Here is a 25,851-nt window from a genome sequence, read left to right as displayed (position 1 = left end):
TCGAGCTGCTTTTGTTTTTATTAGTAAATCTGCTTTGGCTACAATAGGCGTTGACTGTCATGTTTCAGTTGGAAAGGCTTTCTTTTACGGATCTTATGTCTCAAATTTGTAGTGGTTTGAAACAATCATTTTAGTTTCGAATCTCAAGGAATTTGAACAATGAGGGATTTAATTTTTTTTCTGCTTTTTCTCCCCAAATCCACCCAGTACATAGTTGTATATTTTAGTTGTAGGTCCTTCTAGTTGTGGCATGTGGGATGCCGCCTCAACATGGCCTGATGAGCGGTGCCATGTCCCCACCCAGGATCTGAACCAGCGAAACCCTGGGCCACCGGACCGGAGCACGTGAACTTAACCACTTGGCCACGGGGCCAGCCCCAAAAGATTTAATTTTATATAAGGGTTTTATTGTTAACATGTATTCTTTTTATGTCATTACATAAAGAACAGAGAACAAAACCTAAATAAAATGGAAAAAGTGTAACTGAGAGGAGGAAAAGGAACAGGAAAAGGAACAGTAAGAAAGACCATTGAGAGGATAACAAACTGTGCACTTTCTAGATTTAAGAATTGAGTGGTAAAAAGTTGCTCACATCTGCATCTCAAAAGAATGCAAATGCTGTTTCAATTTCATGGGAAAAATAAGTTAAGGATACCGTGCTGCCTTTGAAAGGCTTACTTTGATCGTGTTCCAAATGCAAAATGAATGTATTAAATTTTAAATTGCCTATCTTCAGAAGGATGTGATATGGAACATATTTAGGATTTAGCCCTTTAATTTAACATTAAACATACTAAAAATGTCCTCATCAATTATTGACAGCCCAGTATTAAGACAGAGGCTTCACTTCAATGTTGAGAAGATAGAACACTACTTGTGTTTAGAAGTAGCTTTCCTACCTCTTTCAACTACATTGCTGCGTGGCATTCCAGAAAGGGGTAGCTTCCTAAATTGGTCTCCGAACTGGTGAGCAGTTTGTCCTGTCTGCATCAGCAGGTCCACAAGCCATAGTTTAAAATTCAAATGAAATGGATGCAGTGGCGCATATTGCTAGGAAAATAAATGTTGCAAAAAACACGGTTAAGAGCTGACCCTTAAAATAATAAAATCTGAAATCTCATTTGTTTTATATTTCCTACAATTCTCTAAGCGTTTATTTAACATCAGTTGTGTGTGCCACAAGGCCACGCCTAGGAAAATTGGCTTAGGGCCAGCTATTATTTTTGTTCTCTTCTTCCTCAGTGCCCCAAAATATCTTTTCTTAGAGGTGACATAAGATAAATAGGAATATATAGATAATGCTGCTCTCTTGCCTGGAGCAAAAAGCTTCTTCTAAAGTCTCACACCACCACTCATTTCCACACATCAAAATTCTATCCATCTTTCACTTACCATTTCTTCCCTGAAGCCTTTCTTGACCTCCCCTACACACACACACACACACACACACACACACGCACACATCCTTTGATGACACATTATTTTGAAAAGATATTCAGATTGTTTTAAATAATCAAGGAAGCAGAGGTGAAACAGATAGAGGAAGGGTATGTCAGGGGAAGGGATCAAGAAAGAAACCAAGGAAGAAATGTGTACAATTTGATTTTGGCTTCTCTATGATATCTTAATATGGAGGCTCTTAGTCCACGTGTTCAGTATATATTTGTTAATTTTATTAAAAGGTACCTTTGAAGAGCAGAAAAAATTCACCAAAAGGGAGCTTGGGGGAGGAGCGAGGACTGTTCTAGCCACATTGCCTTGTTTGTTTCATTACCGTGTGAACCCTTCCCGTAGTGCAGGCATCCTACATGGTACACAGTTGACACTCAACAATGAATACATGAGCAAAGGACAAAAGGACAAAAATGACACCTTTCCTGCCTTTGAAGTTCTTATGGTCTAGTTAATGAAGGAGCAGTTACCCTCGCTAACTAGATAACTCTCTTATGAGAGCACAGTGGAAGGATGTCTAAAGCTCCGTGGGATTAGGAAGGATTTCTTAGATGTGAGACCTAAGCTAACACTTGAGAGACAATCAAAAGTTATCTGATGGGGATGTAATGTACAGCAGGGTGACTATAGTGCACAACACTGTACTGGATATTGCTAAGGGAGTCGATCTAAAAAGTCCTCATCAAAAGAAAACAAACTTGTAACTATGTGAGGTGATAGATGTTAACTCAAGGTATTATGGTAATCATTTCACAACATATACAAAAATGACATCATTATGTTGTATATTTTAAACTTACACAATGTTATAGGTTGTTTATATCTCATTAAAACTGGAAAATGAATACAGAGAAAAAAGAACTCATCTGAAGGAAAGGGATGACATTGGCGGAAGAGAGAGCAAGTGAGAGGAGACTTGGAGATATCGAATAACTTGCTTTGGGAACCTGTAAGTGGAAATTTGTCTGGTGTGTAGGGGATGGATTAGGAAAAAGAGAGAATATGTGATTAGTGGGGCGAGTGACGGCCATTTTGTACAGGGCCTTTAATGCTAAGCGAAGCCATATTCTAAAAGCTGTGTGAAGTCACTGGAGGATTTTATAGAGGAGCTACGTAATCAGAATTTTGCCTTTGAGAAAGACGTCTCTTGCAGCAGACTTTCAAGGTTGATTCGAGACTGGAGCTAGGGAGACTAGTGCGGTGATAGGGAGAGCTGTGGCAAGCCGAGGAATTGGGGGTAGGATGAAGAGCAGATAATGAAAGGTTGAGAGAACACGCAGCTTGTTGACTGGTGGGACGCGGGGTGGTGAGGCAGAGGGGGGAGATCAGGAGCACTGTAGCTTCCCCGCTGGAGGCACTGACTAGATGGGGGCCATTCGTTGAGGTAGAGGGGCAGCAGATTTAGAGGCCCCGGCAAAGAATTTGGCTTTAGGGCCATTAACTTCAAGGCACCTGTGGGATATCCCAAAGGAATCATTCAGGAAATAGTTGAATATGGGGAATAGAGGCCTGGAGATGAGTTCATCTAAAAGATAGCTGAAGTGTTGGAATAGGCGAAAGGAGTCAGGTGGGAGGGGCTTAACGAATCTCTTCTGTGTCTGCGCGTCCTGGCTGGCATATTTGTCATTTTCTCACTGTCTCTCTGAGTCCCAGCCCCCGCTGATGGTGCAGGATTTCCAAAGGGAAGGATTGAAGGCAATTACCCGATTGATTTCCTCCTTAGAATTATTTAATTTACCACGCTGTTTTCATAAAGGAACTTTTAAAGCTTAACAGCCAAGAAAGAAATCTTGATGGTTAATTTGGGCTCTACATTTTAAGTCGATAATAACATCAATAAAATCATGTTAGTATAATTAGACTTAATGTTATATGAGATATTACTCCGAGCATTCCTATAATTGCTCTTTACAATCTTTAAGGATTAGATACAGGTAACAAGTATGGATATAAATATAGATAGATATAGACATATGTATAGATAGGGAGATTTGTACAGGCAGAGCTAGCAGGCCAAATATAGACCCATAAACAAAACATCATTTATCTGTCAATCTGGGACTCATAATAATAACAGCTCAAACACACTCAGTGTACTCAGCACCTTTCTAAATGATTTAAATATTCTAATTTACTTAATGCTCAGGACACCCCTATGAGGTAGACCCTGTTGTAATCCCCATTTTACAGGTAAGAAAACTGACGCATCAAATAAGTGAGTAAACTGCTTAAGGTTACATAAATCCTCGGTCCAGGATTTGAACTAGGTAGTGTGGCTCTAGAGTTCTTGCTTGTAACCTGGCTTTAGACTGCTTCTCTTTACCTATATCTAATAGAAAAATCAGCATTTGAGTGAATTCAAAATGCAATGCCTGTTGTCTTACGAGGTTGGGTAAACTGTGAAGCAGGCTGTGCGTTTCATCAATTACACATGCGCTATTGGAGCCTATCTCTAATCAAGGCTGATGACAGCCATTGGCGTTCTTGCAGATAAATGATCAGAGGAGAGGAGTTGATGGCCCAGAGAAGGATGAAGCTGTCATTAGCCTTCAGGAAATGCCCTGCACCAAAACAGCCATTGATACTGTAAACTGAAATATGGCAGCTATAAAAGGATTGTCAGAGACTTCCTTTGTTTTTATAACCTTGCACATCTGTCCAGTTTTGTGGCATGTAACAGAGATCTGTGCTCATAACTACTCTCTCAGAGGTCTTGCGTTTGCCTAGTCCACCCCCTCCCTGTGAATGTGGGGGTGCTCCTCCCCACTACTCCCTAGCTATTCAGAGACCCCTTGAGGGCCTTTCAACTGTCTTGGGATAGGCAGGAAGCATGCCAGCATCCACAAATGGTATCTTGCTTGGCACAGCTGGGCTCCCCACCCCTTGGGCGCCGTTGGTGAGGGCAGAGTGACCCTCCAGAACAAGCCCTGGGTTCAGGTGCTGGGAGAGTCTCCCTCCCCCAAAAAGTAAGCATCGGGTGCAGAGAGTTAGACCCAACCAGGGTCCTAGGCACGCAGACAGTGCCACCTTGGTCCACCAGTGCCTCTCTGGGTCCACTCATCTGGCACTTACCACCCTTATTCAACAGCTGTTGGGACACCTTCCAAACAACCCCCTTCCTTGCTCCTCCTCCTCAGTCCTCCATCTTGGGTATTTACAAAATGGGTTCCAGTGTGTGCGGGGCGGGGGGGACACACTCAGCCATCTATAATGGGATACGTGGACAGAAACTTTGCAGATCTGAGTTACTTGGCTCTCATTCTGGTGATTCAGACGTTTAGGGAAATGATCCTCATCAGCTGAGAGTGATATAAGCACTGTAGGTGTCCTTGCTGCTCTGAAAACCTGGACTCCAGATTGCTTGGTGACAGCACGGTATACTTGTCATTCACTTGGACGTATTTCGTGGGAAGAGAATGAAGCTTCAGCTTTAGGGGCCCTCATTTGCATGGGCTTCTACCAAGCCTCTGGCAACACATTTCACATGGTCATATACTTTTTGTAAAATTTTAAAAAGTTATTTCTTATGATTTTTTTGTTCTCATTCTAAAAAACAGAAAAATCCACCTTTGTGCCTAATTTTATATTATTTTGCTTGAAGAGGGCTTCCTAAGTTGTAAACACTGCAGGCTCCACAATAGTTATATTCACCCCTGTTCAAAGATCATTCCAGTTTATGGCCCCTGTCCATTTGCTTCTCTTCGGAGGAGTTTTTTCAGTTTTCGTTTTTCCAGTTCTAAATGCATAGATGGCAACTCAGTGAAATCGGAGAAAGGGAGACTTCCTTAACTATTGAGAAGTAAAAATGTCCTCTCGCAGAGCGATGTTGTCCAGCCACACTGGCCTGGAGGGCGGCTACTGGGAGTGAAAGAAGAGCCTCGAACACAGACCGTGGAAAGCAGTCTGCTGAGAGAAGCGTGTGATGAATCCATGAAGTTTTAGGACAAAGGAGGTCCTTTTAGAGTTTTGAGATGAGTTTTAGCCCTCTCACAAGGATTCTAGTGGGAAGGGATAAAGGCTTTTGTGACTTTAGCAATGAATTATCTTCTCTGAAAGCAATTGTGTGACACGACGTCTGTCCGCTTCTTTTATCAGTAAAGAAGGGTTGAGAGCCTCCTTTTCATAATAATTTTTTATTTAGGCAACATCAGGACCACAAATGGAACAATGTGTGATTTAATACAGGTCTGCCTGGCCTACGAAATCCTGACAGGTTAAAACCCAGACGTGAAAATCCCCATACGCAGGCCTGGCTCTTCCTTTCTCATAACGAGTCTGCATCATGGAAGATTTACACTAACAGGCCTTTTGACAGGGGCCCCTCCTGAGCAGCGTATAAAATCCGGTATGAGCCTTAAACGTGGGATTTGCACAGGACTTGTCAGTGGTATCCGTGGAGAGGCGATAAACCTAAATGAATTGTTTCATTCCTCAGCAGTTTCTGGGAAGTATTACCTGACAGATGAGAGCCTTGTGATTTTGAGAGAAGCTGAATTTCTTATTAAGATAATTTATACCCAAAGGGATCGTAAGTGAGAAAATTGAAAAATACATAAAGGCTTACAGCATCTTTTGGAATGCAGATAGCATACCATTGGACTTCTCTAGCAGCCACGTCTTCAAGGATGCGCTGTTCTCTGATTGACAAGGAAAGTTGGTTTTCTTGTTTTAACGACGTTGCACTCGTTTACATATTATCGTTGATATTTATGTAGTAGAAACAGCTTGTGCTTACTAGTTCTGGTTTTGCTAACTAGTTAGTTGTGTGACTTTGTGGAGCTTATTAACTTCTCTGGCTTTCAGTTGCTTCTATGCTACTCAAGAATAATAATAACTCCAACTCTCCCTCAAAAGGCCAGTTCAGAAAAGTAAGGATTCAATGAGATAATATATTAGACAATATTGTTTATCTGCATCCTGTCTGGTTGAGAGTTAAACTGGAGATAATATTTTAATGTTCTAATGTTTTATAAAGTACCTTTAGGGTTTTACATCAACCAATTATTGGAATACATTTAGCACTTCCTAAATACTGAGGATGCTGTTAAAGGCTATTGATTTGAAAAAATAAGAGTTGTTTTCATTTTGATTGGAGCTATAGTGGATCAACTGCTACTTGGTTTGTGTTCCATGAGTGCCAACGACAGCCTTCTTCACGTCACAGTAGCTTCTTACGAGGACCCAGGACAGATTCCCTCTGCCTAGTTTTAAGACGAGGCTCATCTTTACCCCAGCGACCCTGAGAATAGCGTACCGGATGAGGATTACTTTATCAGGTTGGCTTTGAGAAAGATTAGAGGGCAACTGTTGGTCCACCCATGGCAAACGTTCAAAACTCTATGAGAAGCTTTTTAGCTTTTCTGAACAGACCTCCGTCTTGGCCCTAATTTATGTTTCTACCCTTGGTTTCCTCTTTTTCTCTACTCAGTTTCTATTTTATTTTATTCTTATATGTCTTTATAAACCATGTTTGAATCTTTTTTTACATCTTTTTTTAAATAAACAAATAATTATAACACAGATGAAATAAGATTTAAGGAAGACTGCAGGGAGCTTCTCCACTTGCAGCAATATATGCTTCTGTTCGTAGCAGTACGTCTATTCCTGTCTCTCCGTTTCCAGACAGCTCAGGAAAAGCAAATACATTTAAAGGTAGAAAATTTAAAATCTCAGTGTTCATATTTGAAACCACAGAATTATCTGATCTCAGATATGGCCTGAGTTAGGCCTGGATCGCCATTCTCTGGTGAACAACTGCTTCCAGGCACACCGCCTGGAACTTCTGCACGCGTACCTTGCAGTGAGAAAAATGAAGCTGATAAAAACTGATCAGAGTAAAGGATCAAATTACTCTTTGGACCCCAAATACCCCAGGCTTTTATGGCCTGAGCACCTGTCTCAGCCTTCCTTTCTGGTTTTCTTTATTACATATATCTTATCTGCCATGCTAGGCGTGTTGGTTTCTGAAATATCCTCCATTTACGCAGCATCCTTCTCCGTGTTCATTTCTTCATCCAGCCCCAGTCTGTGTCCCTGGCTCATTCTTCTCCTACCAACCCCTCTCCTAATCTCTCTCATTTTCTTCTCTAGATCCCCTTGTTAATTTTCCTTATAGTTCAATTTGTACTCTAAAATCATTCCTCCGCATCTTCCCCTTATCGAATCCCAGATTGCTCTTGACAACGCTTATTCTGTAGCCATCACTCACACGGAAGAGATCATCCTCCAGTTTTCCACATCTCAGGTCCAGGATCGAGGCTCAGAACTCCCCTGATTTCTTCCCTGATGCTTCTAGACTGTTGTTCCACTGCTTTTCTTAGATGAACTCCTCTATGAAGCCACTGCCCTCCGGTTGTGCTGTTTTCCTCCCGTCTCTGCTCACCACAACCTGTGACTCTCCGGGTCACTCCTTCCTATTTCTTATGCAGCTCATCTCTGATTCATGGTTGTCCCCTCAACTGTGTTTCCTGTCATCATCCTGAGGTGGCAACGGTCCAACACTCTAGAGCCTCCCTAGTCTCTAGTCTCTGCTCCCATCACCTTCACCTCATCACACATCAGAACCTCATTCATATTCCTTACATTGGGACTTAGGGCATCTAATCCTGAAAAACTTCTGAAACCTAAAAATTAGAAAATTCTTTTCTGGGTCCTCAATTTTTTACTCATCTACTTCTCCCACTACGTCACTCTCGCTACACTTATTATTCAGACTCATCAAGAACCTCAAACTCTCACCACTCCCCATTCTTTCAATCTATGTGATGCTCCTGGCTTCTCTGCTTTCCCTCACAAGCTTTCATGGTGAGTCATCTCAGTTTTCTATTTGCCAGCCCTTTCGACACTTTCAAATTACCCCTCTTCCTTCTTGTGCCACCCTCTCTCCACCACACACCTGGGTACACACACCTGTCTTGCACACCCCACCCTGGAATGACCCAGCTACCCACCTATTGCTCTCCAGGGGGAAAAAAAGGCATAATTATATTGGGTGACTCTATTAAAACTGGATCATCCACAGGTTCATTCAGTCACTTAGTGCTGTATGACTGCCTGTATTAATTTCCTAGGACTGCTGTAAGAAAGTACCATAAACTGAGTGGCTTGAAACAACAGAAATTTATTGTTTCACAGTTCTGAAGTCTAGAAGACCAAAATCAACTCGTAAGCATCACCATGGTCCCTCTGAAGTCTGTAGGGGCATCTTTCCTTCTCTCTCCTTAGCTTCTGGTAGTTTGTTGGCAATCTTTGGCATTCCTTGGCTTGTAGATGCATCACGCCAATCCTCCATTTTCACATGGCATTCTCCCTATGTCTCTCTGTCTTCATGTGGCTGTCTTTTTATAAGGACGATAGTCATATTGGATTAGGGGCCTACCTCATTCCAGTATGACCTCATCTTAAATAATTACATCTTCAATGACCCTATTTCCAAATAAGGTCATAGTCTGAGGTACTGGGGACTTCAACACATCCTTTATCCTTTTACGGGGACATAATTCAACCTGTAACACTGTCTTTTGATTTATTCACATTGACTCTCTTTACTTCTGACCACGGCAGCTGTTAGAAATTTTCCTCCAGCTCTGCAAGCCTCTGGTCTCCCTTCACCTTCCCTGCTCTGAACAGAGGACCCCACCTTCTACTTCCCTGAGACCTCAGGGGACAGCCATCTTCAGTTTTGCTTGTTCCATTTCCAAACTCATCCACCTAGTCATCTCCTCGCTCACAGGAAGAAATGCCTACAACTCTTTCTGAAGTCCGTCTTTCTTGTCTCTACCATCCATTGCCCCCATCCTCTTTCCTGTCTCTTCTCTCTCCATTGTCAGTAGTTTCATTTCTTCAAGCAGTAAGTGTTTTCTCACATTACCAAAAATCTTCTTGTGACCCTGACTTCCCATGTAATTGCCATCCCAGCTCCCTCTTTCTCACTGCCAAACTCTCTCTCTCCAACTTTTGCCCTGTCGTTCACTCCTCAATCCATAAAAATCTGTTTCACCTCCACATCTATTCAAATAGCTCTCAGTAGGATCAGCAGTGGTCTCCCATTTGCCAAGTCCATCTTCATCCTATCTGACTTCCCCACAGCACTCAATAGCTATCATCACACGTCCTCGAACGATAGCTCTTCTTTGACCTCCATTATGTTGTACCCTTAAGATTCTCACTAGACCTCTTGTCTTCACCCCAAGCTGACTAAATCTTTACTTTTCCTGAGATCCTATAATACGGCAGTCCTCAAAGGGTGGCCTACGAACTCCTAGGAGTTCCCAAGACCATGTCCCAGGAGGTCAAAACTATTTCCATAACAATACTAAGACATTATTTCCCTTTTCCACTGTGTGGACATTTACACCCATGGTGCGAAAGCAATAGTGGTTAAAACTGCTGGTACTTTGGTAGGAATCAATGCAGTGGCACTAAATTGCCTAGTAGTATTTGTATTCTTCACAGCCACACGCTCACAGTTAAAAGGGGGAAAAAAGTAAGAAAGCAAATACTAATTTTACTTAAGAGTGTCCTTCAGTGTAAAGGTCTGAAAGCACAGGAAGGAGTTAATTCCCTTGTAGTCTCTCTGCACGCTGTGTGAATAACGATACAGATCACCCTGGATGTGTCAGAATGTCTCCCAGCGACTGAATGATGGCACTAGCATTAACACATATCTAAATATTACTAAATGTCTTCATTGCAGTCTTATTTTTAGAAGCCAATAGTCTCGTCCATTTTTCACCTTTATTTCATTCCTATGGGACTCAACAGATGCACCCTTTCCAAAAGGTCAACCTTCTTGATTGACGTCCGTGCCCTCTGCCCTCAAGTGAAATCTCTAGATTTAATTTATGAAATCAGAGTTAGAATCACATTTTTCTGGCGTAAAATGTGTATAAGCAAAATAAAATTGGCTGTTGGTTCAAAAACAGCATTGTACACACTGTATAAACGTCAACAGTGGTCTTATTTACCAAACTTGCCTGCTCTTCCCAAGTAGTTCCACAGGTAGGCTCTTTTTCCCAGCCTCTTTGCTCTGAGCTGTGGCCATGCAGTCGAGCCTTGGCCAAGTAAATATGGGTCAAAGTGATCTTTGATCTCAACAGGCTTGGTTTGGGGAAATATTCTACCAGAGGCACCATTCGTTTTCCCCTTTACGACTCAGTGGAGTAAACCCAACCACTATAGCCAGATGAAGCTCCATTTTGGTGATGTCACTCGTTTAATTGAAATTACTGGAATCTCTGGCTCTTTCATTTTACAAGTGGTACAAAAATAAGAGGGGAGATTGCTTTATTGTTCTTATAATTTATTAAACAGTGACAGGAGGATCAAAAAAAGAGAGTTCTTGATGAAGCAGTAAAAGTTATTAATTTTATTAACTCTTTATCCTTGGGCACATGCCTTTTTAATAATTTGAATAATAAAATGAGAAATACACATAAAGCACTGTGGCACACCAAAATACAATGTGTACAAAATACACCAAATACAATTTCCTTGACTTGAGGAAATGTTCTGAGCTATTCTATGCTGAGCTAGGCACTTATTTTTTTTCATAGAATACCACTTTTACTTGAAAACACAGCTAACGGACAAACCCTAGTTACACAGACTTAAATATTTGGCAGTCATTTTCTCAGAAATGAATGAATGAATATGTTGCTTCAAGGAAAATATCTGACAGCGTTTGTTGCCAGTGATAAAGAATGAGCTTTCAAGCAAAAATTAGAATTTTGGAAAACTTGTATTCACCAACATGAATCTGACAGCTTTTGAATCTCTACAGATTTTTGATAAGACAGGTGGTAATATTAATGAATGTGATGTTTGATATTGTGTAATGAAATGTGTCAACATTTGGGAAAGCTACATAACTCAGGGAACCAGTAGATTAAGCCCACATTAACAAAAGTTCTTTAGGATCCTTCATAATTTTTAAGTGTGTAGCGAGGTCCTGAGACCAGAGAGTTTGCGATTGCTGCTGTGGAATTTTATTCAAACGAGTGGCTACAAAGAGAACTAACTATTGAGAAAATGAGGGGTTTATTGGGTTTATTGGGTAGCAAACTGGAAGAAACTGGCAGCCAGGGGACAGCAAAATATTACTGTGTGCCTGATGGAAACCTGGACATCAAAACCAGTGAAGCTTTGCTGTAAAGGCAGGACGAGGACTGCTGCGGCCAGCTCTGTTCAGGTCACTGTGTGGCCTTAGGGTACATCTGGAGGGTTCAATGTGCTGGGTCTGCTTCCAACCAATTTGGTCTGGAATCCTGTTCCCTTAGCAACTGAAATGTTTGTCGTGTCACTAATTGGAAAAAAAAAAATAGAGATGGCCAGCAAGTGCCCAGTTCTTAGCCAGCTGTCACCCACTGCCACTACAAACCCCAGCAAACCTGTGCAGAGAGGACAAGCCAAGTAAATGGTGGTTGCTCATTATTATTATCATTATAGAGTTTGGGCCCCAGATGGTCCAGTGAAAACTCTGGCCCCTGAGCTCTGGGGCTCTGTTAGGAACAGCTGATTTATTGACTGAGGTCTTTGTGTCTGTCAGATCTGGCATCATACAAAATACGTGACCAGTGGATTTTCCCGTGTTTGTTTTTATCAGGAAAAGTTTGAGGGACTGTTCCGGACTTACGATGACTGCGTGACGTTCCAGCTGTTTAAGAGTTTCAGACGTGTCCGAATCAACTTCAGCAATCCCAAATCTGCAGCCCGAGCCAGGATAGAGCTTCACGAAACCCAGTTCAGAGGGAAAAAATTGAAACTCTACTTTGCGCAGGTAAGGTCATTCTTTACCAGAGTTAATCCTTTTGCCCTACATTATTTTTTGCCTTTTTAAAATGCAAATGGAGCCCTTTCCACTTTCAGGTTGGTTTGTAGTCTGTATTAGGTCCCTGAGAAATAAGCGTACACTATGATTCCCAGGTAGGGACGCCTTGTGGTTTAGTAAGCAGGCTCTAAGGGCTGGCAGCCTGGCCTCTAACCCCGGCAGGTTACATAAGCTCAGTTTGCTTATCTGTAGATTGGGGATGATGGTATACACCCCACACTGTTGCTAGGAGGATTAACTGAATAATGTGTGTTAAAGTGCATAGCATTTGGGAAAGGCACAATAAATGCCAGCTAGTAGATGTCCTAATCACAACTAGCCCTAACTTTCCTGGCAGGGTTGTCATTAAAACTTAAATCATATGACAGTTTTAGCGGACTGTATACCCTTCCAGTGATTCATATGCATGAGGAAAGGTTACACACATTTGGAAATCAATTTCGTGTTTTATTTCATCCCAAAATAAATTCTGGCTGTTCCAAAAAGGCATTGGTCATTCTTGGCAATGCTCACAAAGTCCACAGCGATAGAAAATCAGTGTCCATCGTGTTCCTTGAGTGTCCTCACTTCATCATTAGATATCTTGATCTGTCTCTTATTGGTCCATAAGCATTGTTTCTACCTTTGGACTCTACAAAGATGGCACAGTGACAAGAGCATAGACTTTCCTTCTTTATTAGGCTGAATAGTATTTCATTGTATGTATATACCACAGTTTCTTTATCCATTCATCTGTCATGGACATTTAGGCTGTTTCCACATCTGAGCTATTGTGAATAGTGCTGCAGTTAACATAGGAGTGCTAATATCTACTCAAGATCCCGATTTCAGTTATTTGGGATAAATACCCAGAAGTGGAATTGCTGGATCATATAGTAGTTCCGTTCTTAATTTTTTGAGGAAACTCCATACTGTTTCCCATAGCAGCTGCACCAGTTTGCATTGCCACCAACAGTGTGCGAGGCTTCCAATTTCTCCATCTCCGTGTCAACACTTGTTGTCTTTTATTTTTATAACAGCCATCCTGACAGGTGTGAGGTGATGTCTCATTGTGGTTTTGATTGGCATTTCCCTGATGATTAGTAATGTTGACCATTTTTTCATATACCTGTTGGCCGTTTATATGTATTCTTTGTAGAAATGGTTACTCAAGTCTTTAGCCCATTTTTGAATCAGGTTGTTAATCTTTTTACTATTGAGTTATAGGAGTCCCTTATATATTTTGTAGATTAACCCCTTTTTGGATATATGGTTTGCACATCTTTTCTCCCATTCCATTGATTACCTTTTCACTCTGTTGATTGTTTCCTTTGCTGTGTGGAAGCTTTTTAGTTTGATGTAGTCCCACTTGTTTATTTTTATCTTTGTTGCCTATGGTTTTGCTGTATGTAATATCCATGAAATCATTGCCAAGACCAATGTCATGAAACTTTTCCCCTATGTTTTCTTCTAGGAGTTTTACAGTTTTGAGTCCTGTGTTTGTCTTTAATCCATTATGAGTTGATTTTGTATATGGTGTAAGATAAGGTCCAGTTTCATTCTTTTGCATGTGGATATCCAGTTTTCCCAACACCATCTGTTGAAGAATATCCTTTCCCCATTGTGTTTTTTTTTTGGTACACTTGTTGAATACCAGTTGACCCTATATGCATGGATTTATTTCTGAGTTCTCTATTCTGTTCCATTGGTCTATATGCCTGTCTTTATGTCAGTACCATACTGTTTTGATTACTGTAGCTTTGTAATATATTTTGAAATCAGAAAATGTTACATTCTTTTTCAGGACTGATTTGACCAATTGTGGTCTTTTGTGATTCCATATGAATTTTAGAATTGTTTTGTTCTATTTCTGTAAAAAATTAAAAATGCCACTGGGATTTTGATAGGCATTGCATTGACTCTGTAGCTCACTTTGGGTAGTGTGGATATTCTGCAATATGAGACAACATGGATTCACCTTGAAGACATTATGCTAAGTGAAATAAGCCAGTCATAGAAAGACAAACACTGCATGTTCCCACTTATATGAGGTATCTAAAACAGTCAGACTCATAGAATCAAAGAGTGGAAGGTGGTTGCCAGGGGCTGGGGTGGGGGGGGGCGGAATGAAGAGTTACTAATCAATGTTCATAAAGTTTCAGTGAAGCGAATGAAGAAGCTGTAGAGATCTGCCTTACAACACTGTACCTATCCTCAATCATAATGTAGTGCACACTCAAAAATTTGTTAAGAAGGGAAATCTCATGTTAAGTGTTCTTACCGCAATAAAATAAAATAAAAACGAAAAAGAACTTAGATTTTAGCCTCAGATCTATGTTCGAATCCCACACTGCTAATAACTTATGTGACTTGCGGAAACCTCAGTTTCCTCCGCTGTGAAATCCCTCCTTATATGTTGAACACAGAGTGACCATCTGACCCTGCAGTTCCACTCCAACGTGTATGTCGAAAAGAACTGGAAACAGGACTCAAATGCATACATGGAACACACGTGTTCCTAGCAGCGCTCCTCACGGTAGCCCAAAGGCAGAAACACCCCAAGTGTCTCTCAGTGGATGAATGGAGAGACAAACTGTGGCCCCTCCATCCTGTAGAGTAGTCAACCATGGAAAGGGATGGCGTACTGATACATGCTACAACATGGATGAACTTTGAAAACTTTATGCTCAATGAAAGAAGCTGAGCACAAAAGGTCACATATTCTATGATTCCATTTATATGCAATGTCTAGAATAGGTAAATCCATAGAGACAGAAAGCAGGTCGTCGGTTGCCAGGGGCTGACTGGAGGCAGCAATGGTGGTAACTGTGAAATGAGTACCAGGTTTCCTGTGGGGTGATGAAAATGCTTTGGATCTGGATAGAAGTGGTGGTTGCACAACATTGGGAACGTACTAAATACTTCTGAATTGTTTACTTTAAAATGGTTAACTTCATGTTATGAAATTAAAAGAGAGAAAGAGAGAGGTGAGAGGGAGACAGGGGTCTCAGGACCAGCAGCATCAGCATCACCTGGGAGCTCGTTAGCAATGCAGATTCTCGGGCCTCGCCCCAGATCTGCTGAATCAGAAATTCCAGGAGTGGGGCTCAGCGATCTGTGTTGTAGTAAGTTTCCAGATAATTCTGATGTGCGCTAAAGATTGACACCCACTGGTTTAAGGATTAAATAAGAGAGCTGAACATGTGGTGTGTGGTAGGTAGTAATTATTATTGTAGCCTGGTTCATTGGTTTGTTGGTTCATTTGTCACAGGCTAAAAGTATGACCCTGCATCTTAGTGTAGCACATAGCCCATCTGAGGCCATAATGAATAATGTGTCTTCATTTCTACTCTGTTTGAAAGGTTCAGACTCCAGAGACAGACGGAGACAAACTGCATCTGGCTCCACCACAGCCCGCCAAACAGTTTCTCATCTCACCCCCGGCATCTCCTCCCGTTGGCTGGCAGCCCATCAGCGATGCCACGCCAGTCCTCAACTACGACCTCCTCTATGCCGTGGCCAAACTAGGACCAGGTAAGCTCTGTGGCCCTTTTTAAAAATAAACATTCGTCAGCAACCTAGAAAAGCCAGACAAGATTAACAACCTTGAAATTCTGGGTTCATGGTAACATCTGCATTTCTACTGGATTTGTTGCTGTATGTGGACAATGAGAGGGATGATGAATGGGAATGCAACATCAGACTTCACACCTGTTTAAAAACAACCCAGGAACCGGTCCTAAAAGGCCTGTCCATGTGACTTCTGGATTGCAATGCAGATTTGTGTGTGTGTGAGAGAGGAGGATTGACCCTGAGCTAACTTCTGTTGCCAGTCTTCTTTTTGCTTGAGGAAGATTGTCACTGAGCTAACATCTGTGCCAATCCTCCTCTATTTTTTTTGTGTGTGGGACGCCACCACAGCATGGCTTGATGAGCCATGTGTAGGTTTGCACGTGGGATCCAAACCTGCAAACCCTGGGCTGCTGAAGCAGAACGTACAAACCCAACCACTATGCCACCAGGCCAGCCCCGACAATGCAGATATCTTAGGATTGCAAAGAGCTACCTAATTCTTATGGGATTTCTCTCTATACCACCAGAAAGTTGTCTCCTCAGAAAAGACAAAATGAGCCCTACCAGCTGGCACAAGGCTTCTATGCTGTGCAGCCCTGTTTCACTGCTGCCCCAGGAGTGCCCAGGAACCCTCTGCTACAAAACAATCTGCCTGCCAAACTGAAGCCTTAAGTCCCCAAGAAGCTGGCGATGGTGGCCTGTAGTTAGATTTTTCTAACTTTAGCAAAATCTTAAGGTCACTTTGCTTTGATGTTGGTATAGGCAGCTCCGATTCACTCATTTTCACTGCAATATGGTGTTCCATTGGGTGAATATGCCAGCACACTTTATTCATCAACTCTCCTGTTGCTAAACATTTGCATTGTTTCCAGTTTCTTGCCATTACAATCAGAGCTCTAGTTCGCATTCTTGTACATATCTTCTATGCACTTGTCCAAAAGTTTCTTTGCATTTTATACACAGCAAGGATACTGTCCTCAATTTCAGCAGATGTTGCCACCTTGTACTTCAAAGTATTTTTCCTGCATTATAACAAGAGGGGAAATGTGGAAAGTGGAGGGACTGAAACCAGGTGGCAGCTGAGGTTTTAGGCATTGTGGATGCAAAGGTAAATAATGGCCATTCTTCTGCTCTATCTTCTGGTAGTGTGAGAGGGGGCTTTAAAAATAGAATCCCAATGCCCTGATGGCACCCCAAGAGATTGAATTTAACTGATTTGGGCCTCAAGTCCAGGCATTAGTATTTTTTAAAAGCTCCCCAGGTGATTCTGATATGCAGATGAGTTCAAGAACCACTGGTAACCACATGTCAAATGCCAGGGATGATAAACTCATAACAAGTTCTTACCAGTATTTCTTAGTGTGGTTAGGAAAACATTTGGGCCAGAATCCCCCACCCTAGAAATCTGCAGTTTTAATCACCGTACGTGTTGGTTCTTGCATACACTGAAACCGGAGAATCCTGGGTACTGAGGGGTCCCTGGGAACTTTCAGTGCTAAAACCAGGAAATTCCCAGGCAAACCAGGATGAGCTGATCACCCTACTGGGTCCTCAGATTAGGATGAGGCTGATTTTATTAATAAGCTCTCTCTGCCAGAGAATTACTGGCTGTCCCATATGTGGCCTGAAAGTTAGATTACAGCATTCATAAGAGCAAACTCCCTGGGGGTTTCTCTGTAATCACCATCAAGTCACTCAGCTTCTTGGGGCCTTTAAAATGGCCATGGGTTTCACCCTCAAAGAGCCATTGTGAGAAACAGTAGGTGTCTAACTAAGAGGGGCTGACAAAAGAATAACAAGGGAGATATTGGAGAAATGTGATTTCCTTCCAAGTCTAGTTCACATCCAGGGACCCTGAGCTATGCACTCCCCAGCCAAAGAGAGCCGTGTCTGTGATAGGCGTGAAGGGAGAGGGTATTAAATAAATCAGGTCTCCTCCAGTTGAGCCTTGTGAAGCCATTTCCCACAGTAACTCAGGGCACTTCAGAAGCAAGCAAGCCCCTCCCCTCCAGCCATGGACCTATGAGAGCCAAGGTCATTGGAGCAGCCACTTTGACCCTCGTGCACAGATATTAACAAGAACACATTTGAACACAGGTGATTTGAATGTCAGCAGACAGACCTCTTCATAGAATCCCTGGTCTTGGCTAGAGCACTTGGTAGTCACTGGCCAACCTGCATTTTACAGGAGAGGAAACTGAGGCCTGAGAAAGTGAGAAATGACAGGGCCAGGGCTTCCAGGGTGCTGCTCTTCCTACTCCACTATTTATAAAGGAGGTCCAGGCCAAGTCAGATTTTCTAACCATCAGACCCCAGCCGGCCTCTGGTCCTCTCACTTGGAGCCAGGAATCCAGTAAATTCAAAGCATTTTTTATCCAGAATGGGAGAGAAAATTCATTTGTGGTTAATGTTCACAAAGTTTGATGCAAAGACCAGATAAGGGCAAGTCGCAGACAGCCTCGCTGGCTAACGGAGCTGAGTCCCAGGTCTGGAAGGCACACCCAGGAGCTGATGGAGGCAGAGGGAATGGAGGAACTGGGAATCGGACCTCAGAAGGGACGCACACAGAGCTTGGCGCAGAGGAGGGAGCAAAGAGGAAGGGCATGGTCTTGAAGAGGCTAAGAATAAAAGGGGTTCCTTTTAGAGGTGTGAAGAACTTATCAACAATGTTAGAAGTGCATGCCTTTTACTTAATGCTAAATAAGCTTCACCTTCTCCTACCAAATAGATGTACTCGCGACCATTTTGGAAGTGCCCTGCTGTGCAATAAGCACAGAGATAGGAACTCTTACTGTCCCCATTCTACAGATCAGAAAACTGAGCTTGCCCAAGGGTGACACAGCTGTTTGGTGGCAGAGGCAGATGTCAAGCCTGGTTCTTGTGACTCCACCCCTTGGCCAGATCTGACAACCTGTTATTAAGGATCCAGGCTGCCTCGGTGGACCTTAGACCTACTCTGGTCTGACACAGGAAAACGTTTATCCTAACCCTGAATTGACAGTTATCTCTAACACCACTATAACTTCCAGAAAGCCTAACCCAGTGTCTGATAAGTGTGTAAATGAAGGCCTGTGCACTATGTGTGCAAGAGTGAATACTGAGGGTCTCCTGCATTTATTCTGTCCCATGGAACAGCTGCCTTTGGATGTATTTTCTGGGATATCTTTCTCTCTGTTCCTTGCCAGCAATTCAAGGCTGTTTCTCTTTATTTGGTTATCCATGTGTCCTTTGCCTGTGTCCTTGAAGCCTCTTCACCCCACACAGATGAATGATTTATATCCAACAACTGAGTTGAAAATATCACAGAGGTTATATTAGTGGCCTGGGCCTCTGGTGGCTGTCTCAGCTCCCCCGTGAGGGAGCAAGGCCTCACCCTGCATCCTCCCCACCCACTTCTCTGCCTCCTCCCCGACGAGATGCCAAAGCAAGGAGTTGCTCTTTTAGTCACCTCATGGCACTTTGTACAAATGCTCACTTCTTCTTCAGCTAATTTCCTCTTGTTCAACTTCCTGTCTTCTCTACTTTTTGCAGGGAGATGTATGTTTTATTCATTTTGGTTTTCAGAATGCCTGGTAGCACCCGGCACGCAATAGATGCTCCGGAAATATTGAATGAATGAATGAGTGGGTGACAGAGCTGTTAGCCTGCCTCGAGATAGTTTCCGCACTGGCAAATCCTTGCTTTCCTCTGGCTCCAGCCAGCCTCACTCAGCCAGCTTGAAATTAATGTTTTCCCTAATGAGAGGACTTCTAGCATTTCCATTTGCAAAAGAAATCATTTAGTAAAATTCATTTTTAATCCTTTGGCAGAATCATTTCAGGAACAAATTATAACTCATTCCACATTAAGGGATGATTCCCTCGGTTCCAGAAGTACAGAAACAAATTAGAATGAGAGCAGAGAAAAGCGACCCAAATGATGGAGAGAATGGCGTTCTGCTTCAGAGGAATGACTAACGTGCTAAATTGGTAGAGCTGAGTGACTGAGAAGAGAGGCGGACATCTAAAGAGACAGAGAAAAAGGAGATCTAAAGGAAGAGGATCGTGGAGCGGGGATCCAGGGCGAGACGCTGCTCAGGCTCAGGGTCCCCTCAGCAAACCGGCTGGTTTGTGGGAGCTTTACCACCACTGGCTGCCAAGGGAAAGCAGCGATGGGCCTTGTTAGGACTCCTTCCTGGAGGACAAAGAGGGGAGTGAAGACACAGGCCCCGGTGCCCCTGTTCTTTCCAAAAGCAACACTGACAACCCTCTTCCAGAGAGGGACATCTCAGGCTCTCCGGAACTTCCAGAGAAGCTCTGAGCAAATGTGGGGAGAACAGTGCATTACAAAGGAACCGTGATCGAACCCTAGCCTGTAGGTTTCCTCTGAAATCCTTAACAGGACGTTACGACAGGAGACCAGGGCCACCTAACACTGGAGAAGCATCTCCTAGTTCTGTTTGTTAGAGGGAGAGCCGTTTAGATTCTGGAACATACGAGAGGTGCAATTTCAAACATTCTTAGTCATTGTCCTCATGAGTGTATATTCTGTTTTTTGATCCAGAAAGGAAGTAAAATAGAGAAGTTAGGAAGAAACTTTAAGTAGAAACAATAGCTAAAAATTATATATAGGGCTTACTATATGTCAGGCACTGTTCTAAATACCTTACTATATTGTCTCACTTAATGCTCACAGCAGCTCTGTGAGATAGGTATTGTTATTCTCCCCATTTATACAGCTGGGGAATGTGAGGCACAGAGTGGTTAAGCACCTTGCCCAAGGCTGCACGGCTGGTAAGTGAAAAATATGTCCCTCTACCACTAGCAAGAAGCAGAAAGAACTGATCAAGCCAGCACCCTTGGCCTAGGGAGTGAAAAGTTTGAGAAACCAGAGAGATCTTTTGAACAGGAAAATTAATTTCTCTGGAAGAAATTCAAGATTGGTGCAAAAGGAAATTTTAAAAATAAAACAACCTATACATTTCGTTCCTCCACATTTGTTTCTCTGCTTATTGGCGTCCCCCCTAAAACGCACTCGCTGCATCAGCTCTTTAAGGCATGCTCCATGCTTTCCTCCATGGTGCAGGGGCACGCGAGGATCAGATTTTGCCTTCCTCTGCTCTGTCGAAGCACAGCTATCATCTCTATAAAACAGAGGCTTTCCCCATTTATGTTAGTCCCGCTGGTGAATTTAGAGAAGCCCTTCATTTAGCAATGACCTAGACAGAATAAGATCACCTTGACCAGGTGGAGAATGAATCAAATATTTTGTTTTGGCTTATTTTGTAATGTCTATTGTTCCTGACTCCAGAGAGAATATAGTGCTATGTTCTTTTTGGATGTAAAATAAAATAGGAAAAGCAAAAGCCCAGCCCAGCAAAACAGCTTCTCTATAGCAGTCAGCAAAAATGGCAAAATAGAGGTGTTTGCCCTACTAACTGGGTGGTAATCAGAGGCGGGCTGTGAAACGCCGGCCTTTCTTCTGCTCTCTAGGATGCCTCTGGAAGGTCGTGTTCATTGTCACTGAAAATGCCTGTGGGGAGCGATATGAAAAGTCATTGTCTGCTCCCTTTTTTCCTCTTGCTATTTTTAGCTCTTGTTAGGGAGATCAATTTGCGTTAACTGCAGAGGAGAGCTTAAAATGGGGCTCGAGTTTCAAGTTGCGTACATCGGCTATATTTAGATTTTTTTCCAAATTCTTCTCCGTCAAAACATGCCATAGTAAAGCAATTTTGCTGGCTTTCTGCTTGGTAAACGTTGTCTCCCCCAGATGGAAAATTTATTTCTTTACTTCATGGAACTTATAAGGAAGAAACATTTTCTATTCCAGGCTCATTGATTCAAATGTAGAGAAAATTCCGTTTTTGAAATATAGATGAACACCTATATTTTGGGTGCATGTGGGATGACTATTACATCAGCCTCAGTTCTTCTTCAACAATTGCTATTTTCTGATCACAGATGGGAAAAGAAAATAAAGCAGCCGGTCTCCAGTGTTGCAGGTGGTGCCATCCCTACGTGTCCTTCCCCACCCAAGGGACACAGATTGGGACCCTGGAACACATGCTTATAATTTTCCATCTCCTTTGGAAGAATTTTCCCTGGAAAATAAATTTTAAAGGGTTTTTCTTCTCAGCATATATTTTGCAATTATCTTCAATCACTATTGAGTAGCTATATAAAATACTTCCCTTTCTTATTTCACAGGTAAAAAACTCATGTTGTAGAAAAATAGAAAACGCCCAAAGTTTGGGCCTGTGTATGTGCGCCTGTGTGCCTGTGCGTGTGTGTGTGCACATGTGTGCATCCCCATAGCTGTTCCCTTACCCAGGCTCCTGATACTGGGAAAGGTGGAACAGGATGGTCCCTCTGAGAGGAAAGCCTGGTGACTTTGTGTCCGAGCTCACAGAGAGCCCGTCCAGGCAGCTCCTGTTCCCTCGTGTCTGTGCTTCCTCTCCCCACTGCCCCGCCCGGTGGACAGTCCCCTCTCACGAGCCTCCAGCCCCTTTTCTCAGGTTTGCCTTCACCTTGCTCTTGTCCTTCAATGGTTTCCTCAGTCTTTCCCGCCCTTACCTTCCTCCTAGGTTTGCACGTCTTTGTCTGCACCACTAATTCAGGTCCTCAGTCAATCAGTTGTCCCCATGAAGGACTTTCAGTCCTAAATGACTCAGGAGGGAATGAAGATAAATGGTTCCCCTGATCCAGTCTCAGATAGAAACCCCCAGAAAATAAGCAAATTTTCTCTTATTGAAATAGAGTACCACTTAGAACAAAACTACAGAAGTATTCTCTCTCTCCCTCTTTCGTCTTTCTTCGTCTCCCCGCTGCTCTGTCTCTGTCTCTCCTTCCTCATCCCTTTCTCCCCCCATCTCTTTCTCTCCCCGCTCTGATATCTCTCTCTTTCTCCCTCCCTGTCCCCTCCCCCCCTTCCTCTCCCTCCTTCTCTCCCCCTGCCCATCTTACTAAGGACCCCTTCTGTTTTCCTACTTTGATGTGGGTCAGGACTGAGGATGGGGGGGGAAGAACCCCATCATCCATGTTGATAGTATCTTTCTAACATGGACTCATCCTAGACCCACTGAGGCAGGGAAGTCTCGTTCAGCGCTGAGGTCCTCTCTGCGCCATCCCAACCTCATTCCTAAGCACGTCAGAGGCAGAATGGTGGTCAGGCTTTGAGGGGAGTCCTGGCTCCATGCTTGTTTATGGTGACCTTGAGCAATCTACCTCACCTCTCTGCACCTCCTTTTTTGAAAATGGTGATTATCTGACTACCTGCGAGGTCATCGTGAAGATGGAATAATTAATAAACACAAAGCACTTAGGCAGTGCCTGGCACAGAGGAACTATCAGACCCATGGGGAGTGTTTACGATCATTCTGCTCTGAGCAGTGCTGTGTGGCAGAGCATCCTCAGAGACATGGTCCTCTGTCATTACATGAACTAAGGTATGGACAGCACCTGAGAGAGCGACTATCAGCCAGTGAGAACGATGCACGTGTCCTTTGTGATGTGGTTGTTATTTACGTGGCCCTGTTCTTTGAAGTGCCCATGAAATATCTGGGCTGGTCTGTGCTTTGCTTTATACTCTTTGCCGCCAGGCTTAGAGGGCATCCTTTGATGGAAGCAGCTGCCGCCACAGGGAAAGCAATAGGGTTGCTATTTAGTGATGCTTCCTGCCCTCCAGTCTGCCGACAGCATTTTTCTCCAGGGTCTACCAAAATTCAACATGAGCTCATGGGAATGCAAAGGAATCAGAGAGAGAAAGCTTGCAAAGGACTTCCCTCCCTGGAATATTTCTTCTCCCTCTTTCCACTTCCACTTAGAAAATGAATTCCTTCTCTGCTCCCAGATGGAGCTTGTGAATAGGACATCACCAAATAGCTGTGACTTTAGAAGTTTCTGGTAAGTCCTTGTGCCCTGAAATATCTCTTCTTTTCTTTTCTAGCTGTAAATGAATCCCCAAGATGAAGAGAGCTATTTATCTTACTTTTGGATGATGATTAAAACTCAGGATGTGAGTTTGAACCCAGGCTTCACCTTATTAGCTGTGTGTCCTTGAGCGACTTTCTTAACTTCTCTGTGCCTCAGCTGCCTCAATAGTAAAATCGGAATGTTGCAAGCATCAAATGAGATAATCGTATAAATCTATATGTCCGGCACTGGACCGAGTAAATGCTCAGTGTGTTACCTACTTATTATCATCTGATTTTCAAACCATGTCTTAGGCACCTATTAAAATGTGAGTGCCTATGTTAAGTTCTCAGCTCAGTGTTTCTTAGTGTGAAAGCTAGGATATTTTGGAATTGACAGTCCTACATGTTGTAGTACATTGAGCACCTTTGGGCCTCAGTTACCAAATGCCAGAATCCACACCCAGCCCAGTTCTTATGATAACCAAAAAAAAAATTCCCCATCGCATTTCCAGACACCCCTGGGAATGTAGCACCCTTGTTTGAGAACCACACTAATTACACTTTTGCAGGATTTCTCAGGCAGTTCTCAAAGTGCCAAAGAGCCATCAGAGACATAGAGGCAGGGCGTGCCCATAAGGGGTCAGAGGTACCAGGTGGGAGCAGAAACAGGACGCTAAGAGGGGGAGACAGCACAGAGGAGGGTCCCCCGCCCTCTCCTCCTTCCAGAAACACACACACACTTTCTGTCCTTCCCTTTGGAAAACCAGGGAAAGACAAGAGTGTCCGTAGATGACTTAAGAATGCTATTAATTAGTTGGGGAGGGAGGTGTCACTTTGGGAAAATGCCTGATTTTTTTGCTATAACGCAGTCCTTCTCTTGAGGAACACTTGTGGCCCCAAACCAAACCAACATGGGTCCCGCCAGGATTGAGAGAGGGTCATAAGACAGGGCAAGCTCCAATACAGGCCAACTCAGGCTTACAGGGGAGGAGGTGCAGGCCACCATCCCTGCTTGGGCGTGTCGCTCTCTCCTTCCCTCCTCTCCAGATGTTTGACAGCTGGATCCGCACCAGGCACCTCTGTTTCCACAGTTGACAAGGGAGTGGGAAACTGGGGAAGCCTCGTGGGCCTTCCTATTCTATCAAATTCTAAACCTAACCCTTGAAAGAAAAGGAAATCGAAATGTGAACACCTTCCAAGCACGTTTCAAGTCATCCTGAACGCTTCCTGAGTCTCTGGGTTCCATCTCACCAGCAGGCAGCATGTGCAGGAAAAGCCACACACAGAGAAATTCTGTTTTACTTATTCCGTAGAGCAGGACCGATGCTTCCTCCTTCCTCCTGAAAATACCACATTTACAGTAAAAATACTGGGGAGGGGGGTTTGCAGTGCCTTTTAAACATGACCAAGCCTGAAATCATTTTAAGCTTGGCATTTCCATTTTTCTTCTTAATCAAATATAAAAGGCTCTTAAGCCAAACTAAAGTTTCATACTCAGCGCACAACCCGGGACGGTTCTGTGTTCAAGGGTCCTGTTGGAAATGTTCTTAGCACTTGCCTTTATAAACCATCTTCCATTCTTAAAATCCAGCATAGATTAATAGCTGACACCTGCTTTTTCCCTGTTTGGTTGGGAATTCACTGAAGGTTAGCTAAGAAAGAAGACAGGTGAGATCAATAATGCCAGCTTCGTTTCTGATGAAAGGCTAAAGCTGAGAAGGTGCCGCAGTTGAACAGCAGCCAGGGCTTCCTAATGCTGATGGAGAACAACAGACTGCCCCTGACCCGGCAGGGTCTTTTCTGCTGGGCTTAGCACGTGGCCGAGAGCACAAGCCCTTTGCGGGCAGGGATGGCTCAAAGAGAAAGGTGGGAAAGGTGAGCTGGCATTTCCAGTTCTTTTCCCCCAAGTGACCCACCAGGTGCCAGGCCTCTTCCACTGGAGAGGAGTAAGAGAGGGGCCCAGGAGAGAGGTCCCCAATGATATGCTAATGGAGCTCCTTCTACATGGAGGGAACTCCCGGGACTGATGAAGCATCCACTCTAACATAGCACTTGTGCCAGAAAAAGGGGAAGAAACACCAAAAGGCAATTAATTTCACCTCACTTGTAGTGATTTAGCTTGCTTTC

General features: G+C 43.3%; 1 protein-coding gene across 4 annotated transcripts in view; it reads left to right on the top strand.

The window, feature by feature from the left end:
• Positions 1 to 25,851, top strand: part of RCAN2 (regulator of calcineurin 2) — a 252,842-nt gene that overhangs the window by 217,050 nt on the left and 9,941 nt on the right. For all 4 annotated transcript variants that reach the window (XM_070586157.1, XM_070586155.1, XM_070586154.1 and 1 more), the window contains 2 exons: positions 12,057 to 12,230; positions 15,623 to 15,794. In XM_070586157.1, coding sequence (XP_070442258.1) covers positions 12,057 to 12,230; positions 15,623 to 15,794 — 346 coding nt within the window. The remainder of the gene's footprint in view (positions 1 to 12,056; positions 12,231 to 15,622; positions 15,795 to 25,851) is intronic.

Source organism: Equus przewalskii, chromosome 19, assembly GCF_037783145.1.
Source record: "Equus przewalskii isolate Varuska chromosome 19, EquPr2, whole genome shotgun sequence".
Classification (NCBI taxonomy): domain Eukaryota; kingdom Metazoa; phylum Chordata; class Mammalia; order Perissodactyla; family Equidae; genus Equus; species Equus przewalskii.
Note: the sequence above shows the minus strand (reverse complement) of the source record. Positions and strands in the feature narration are given on the sequence as shown.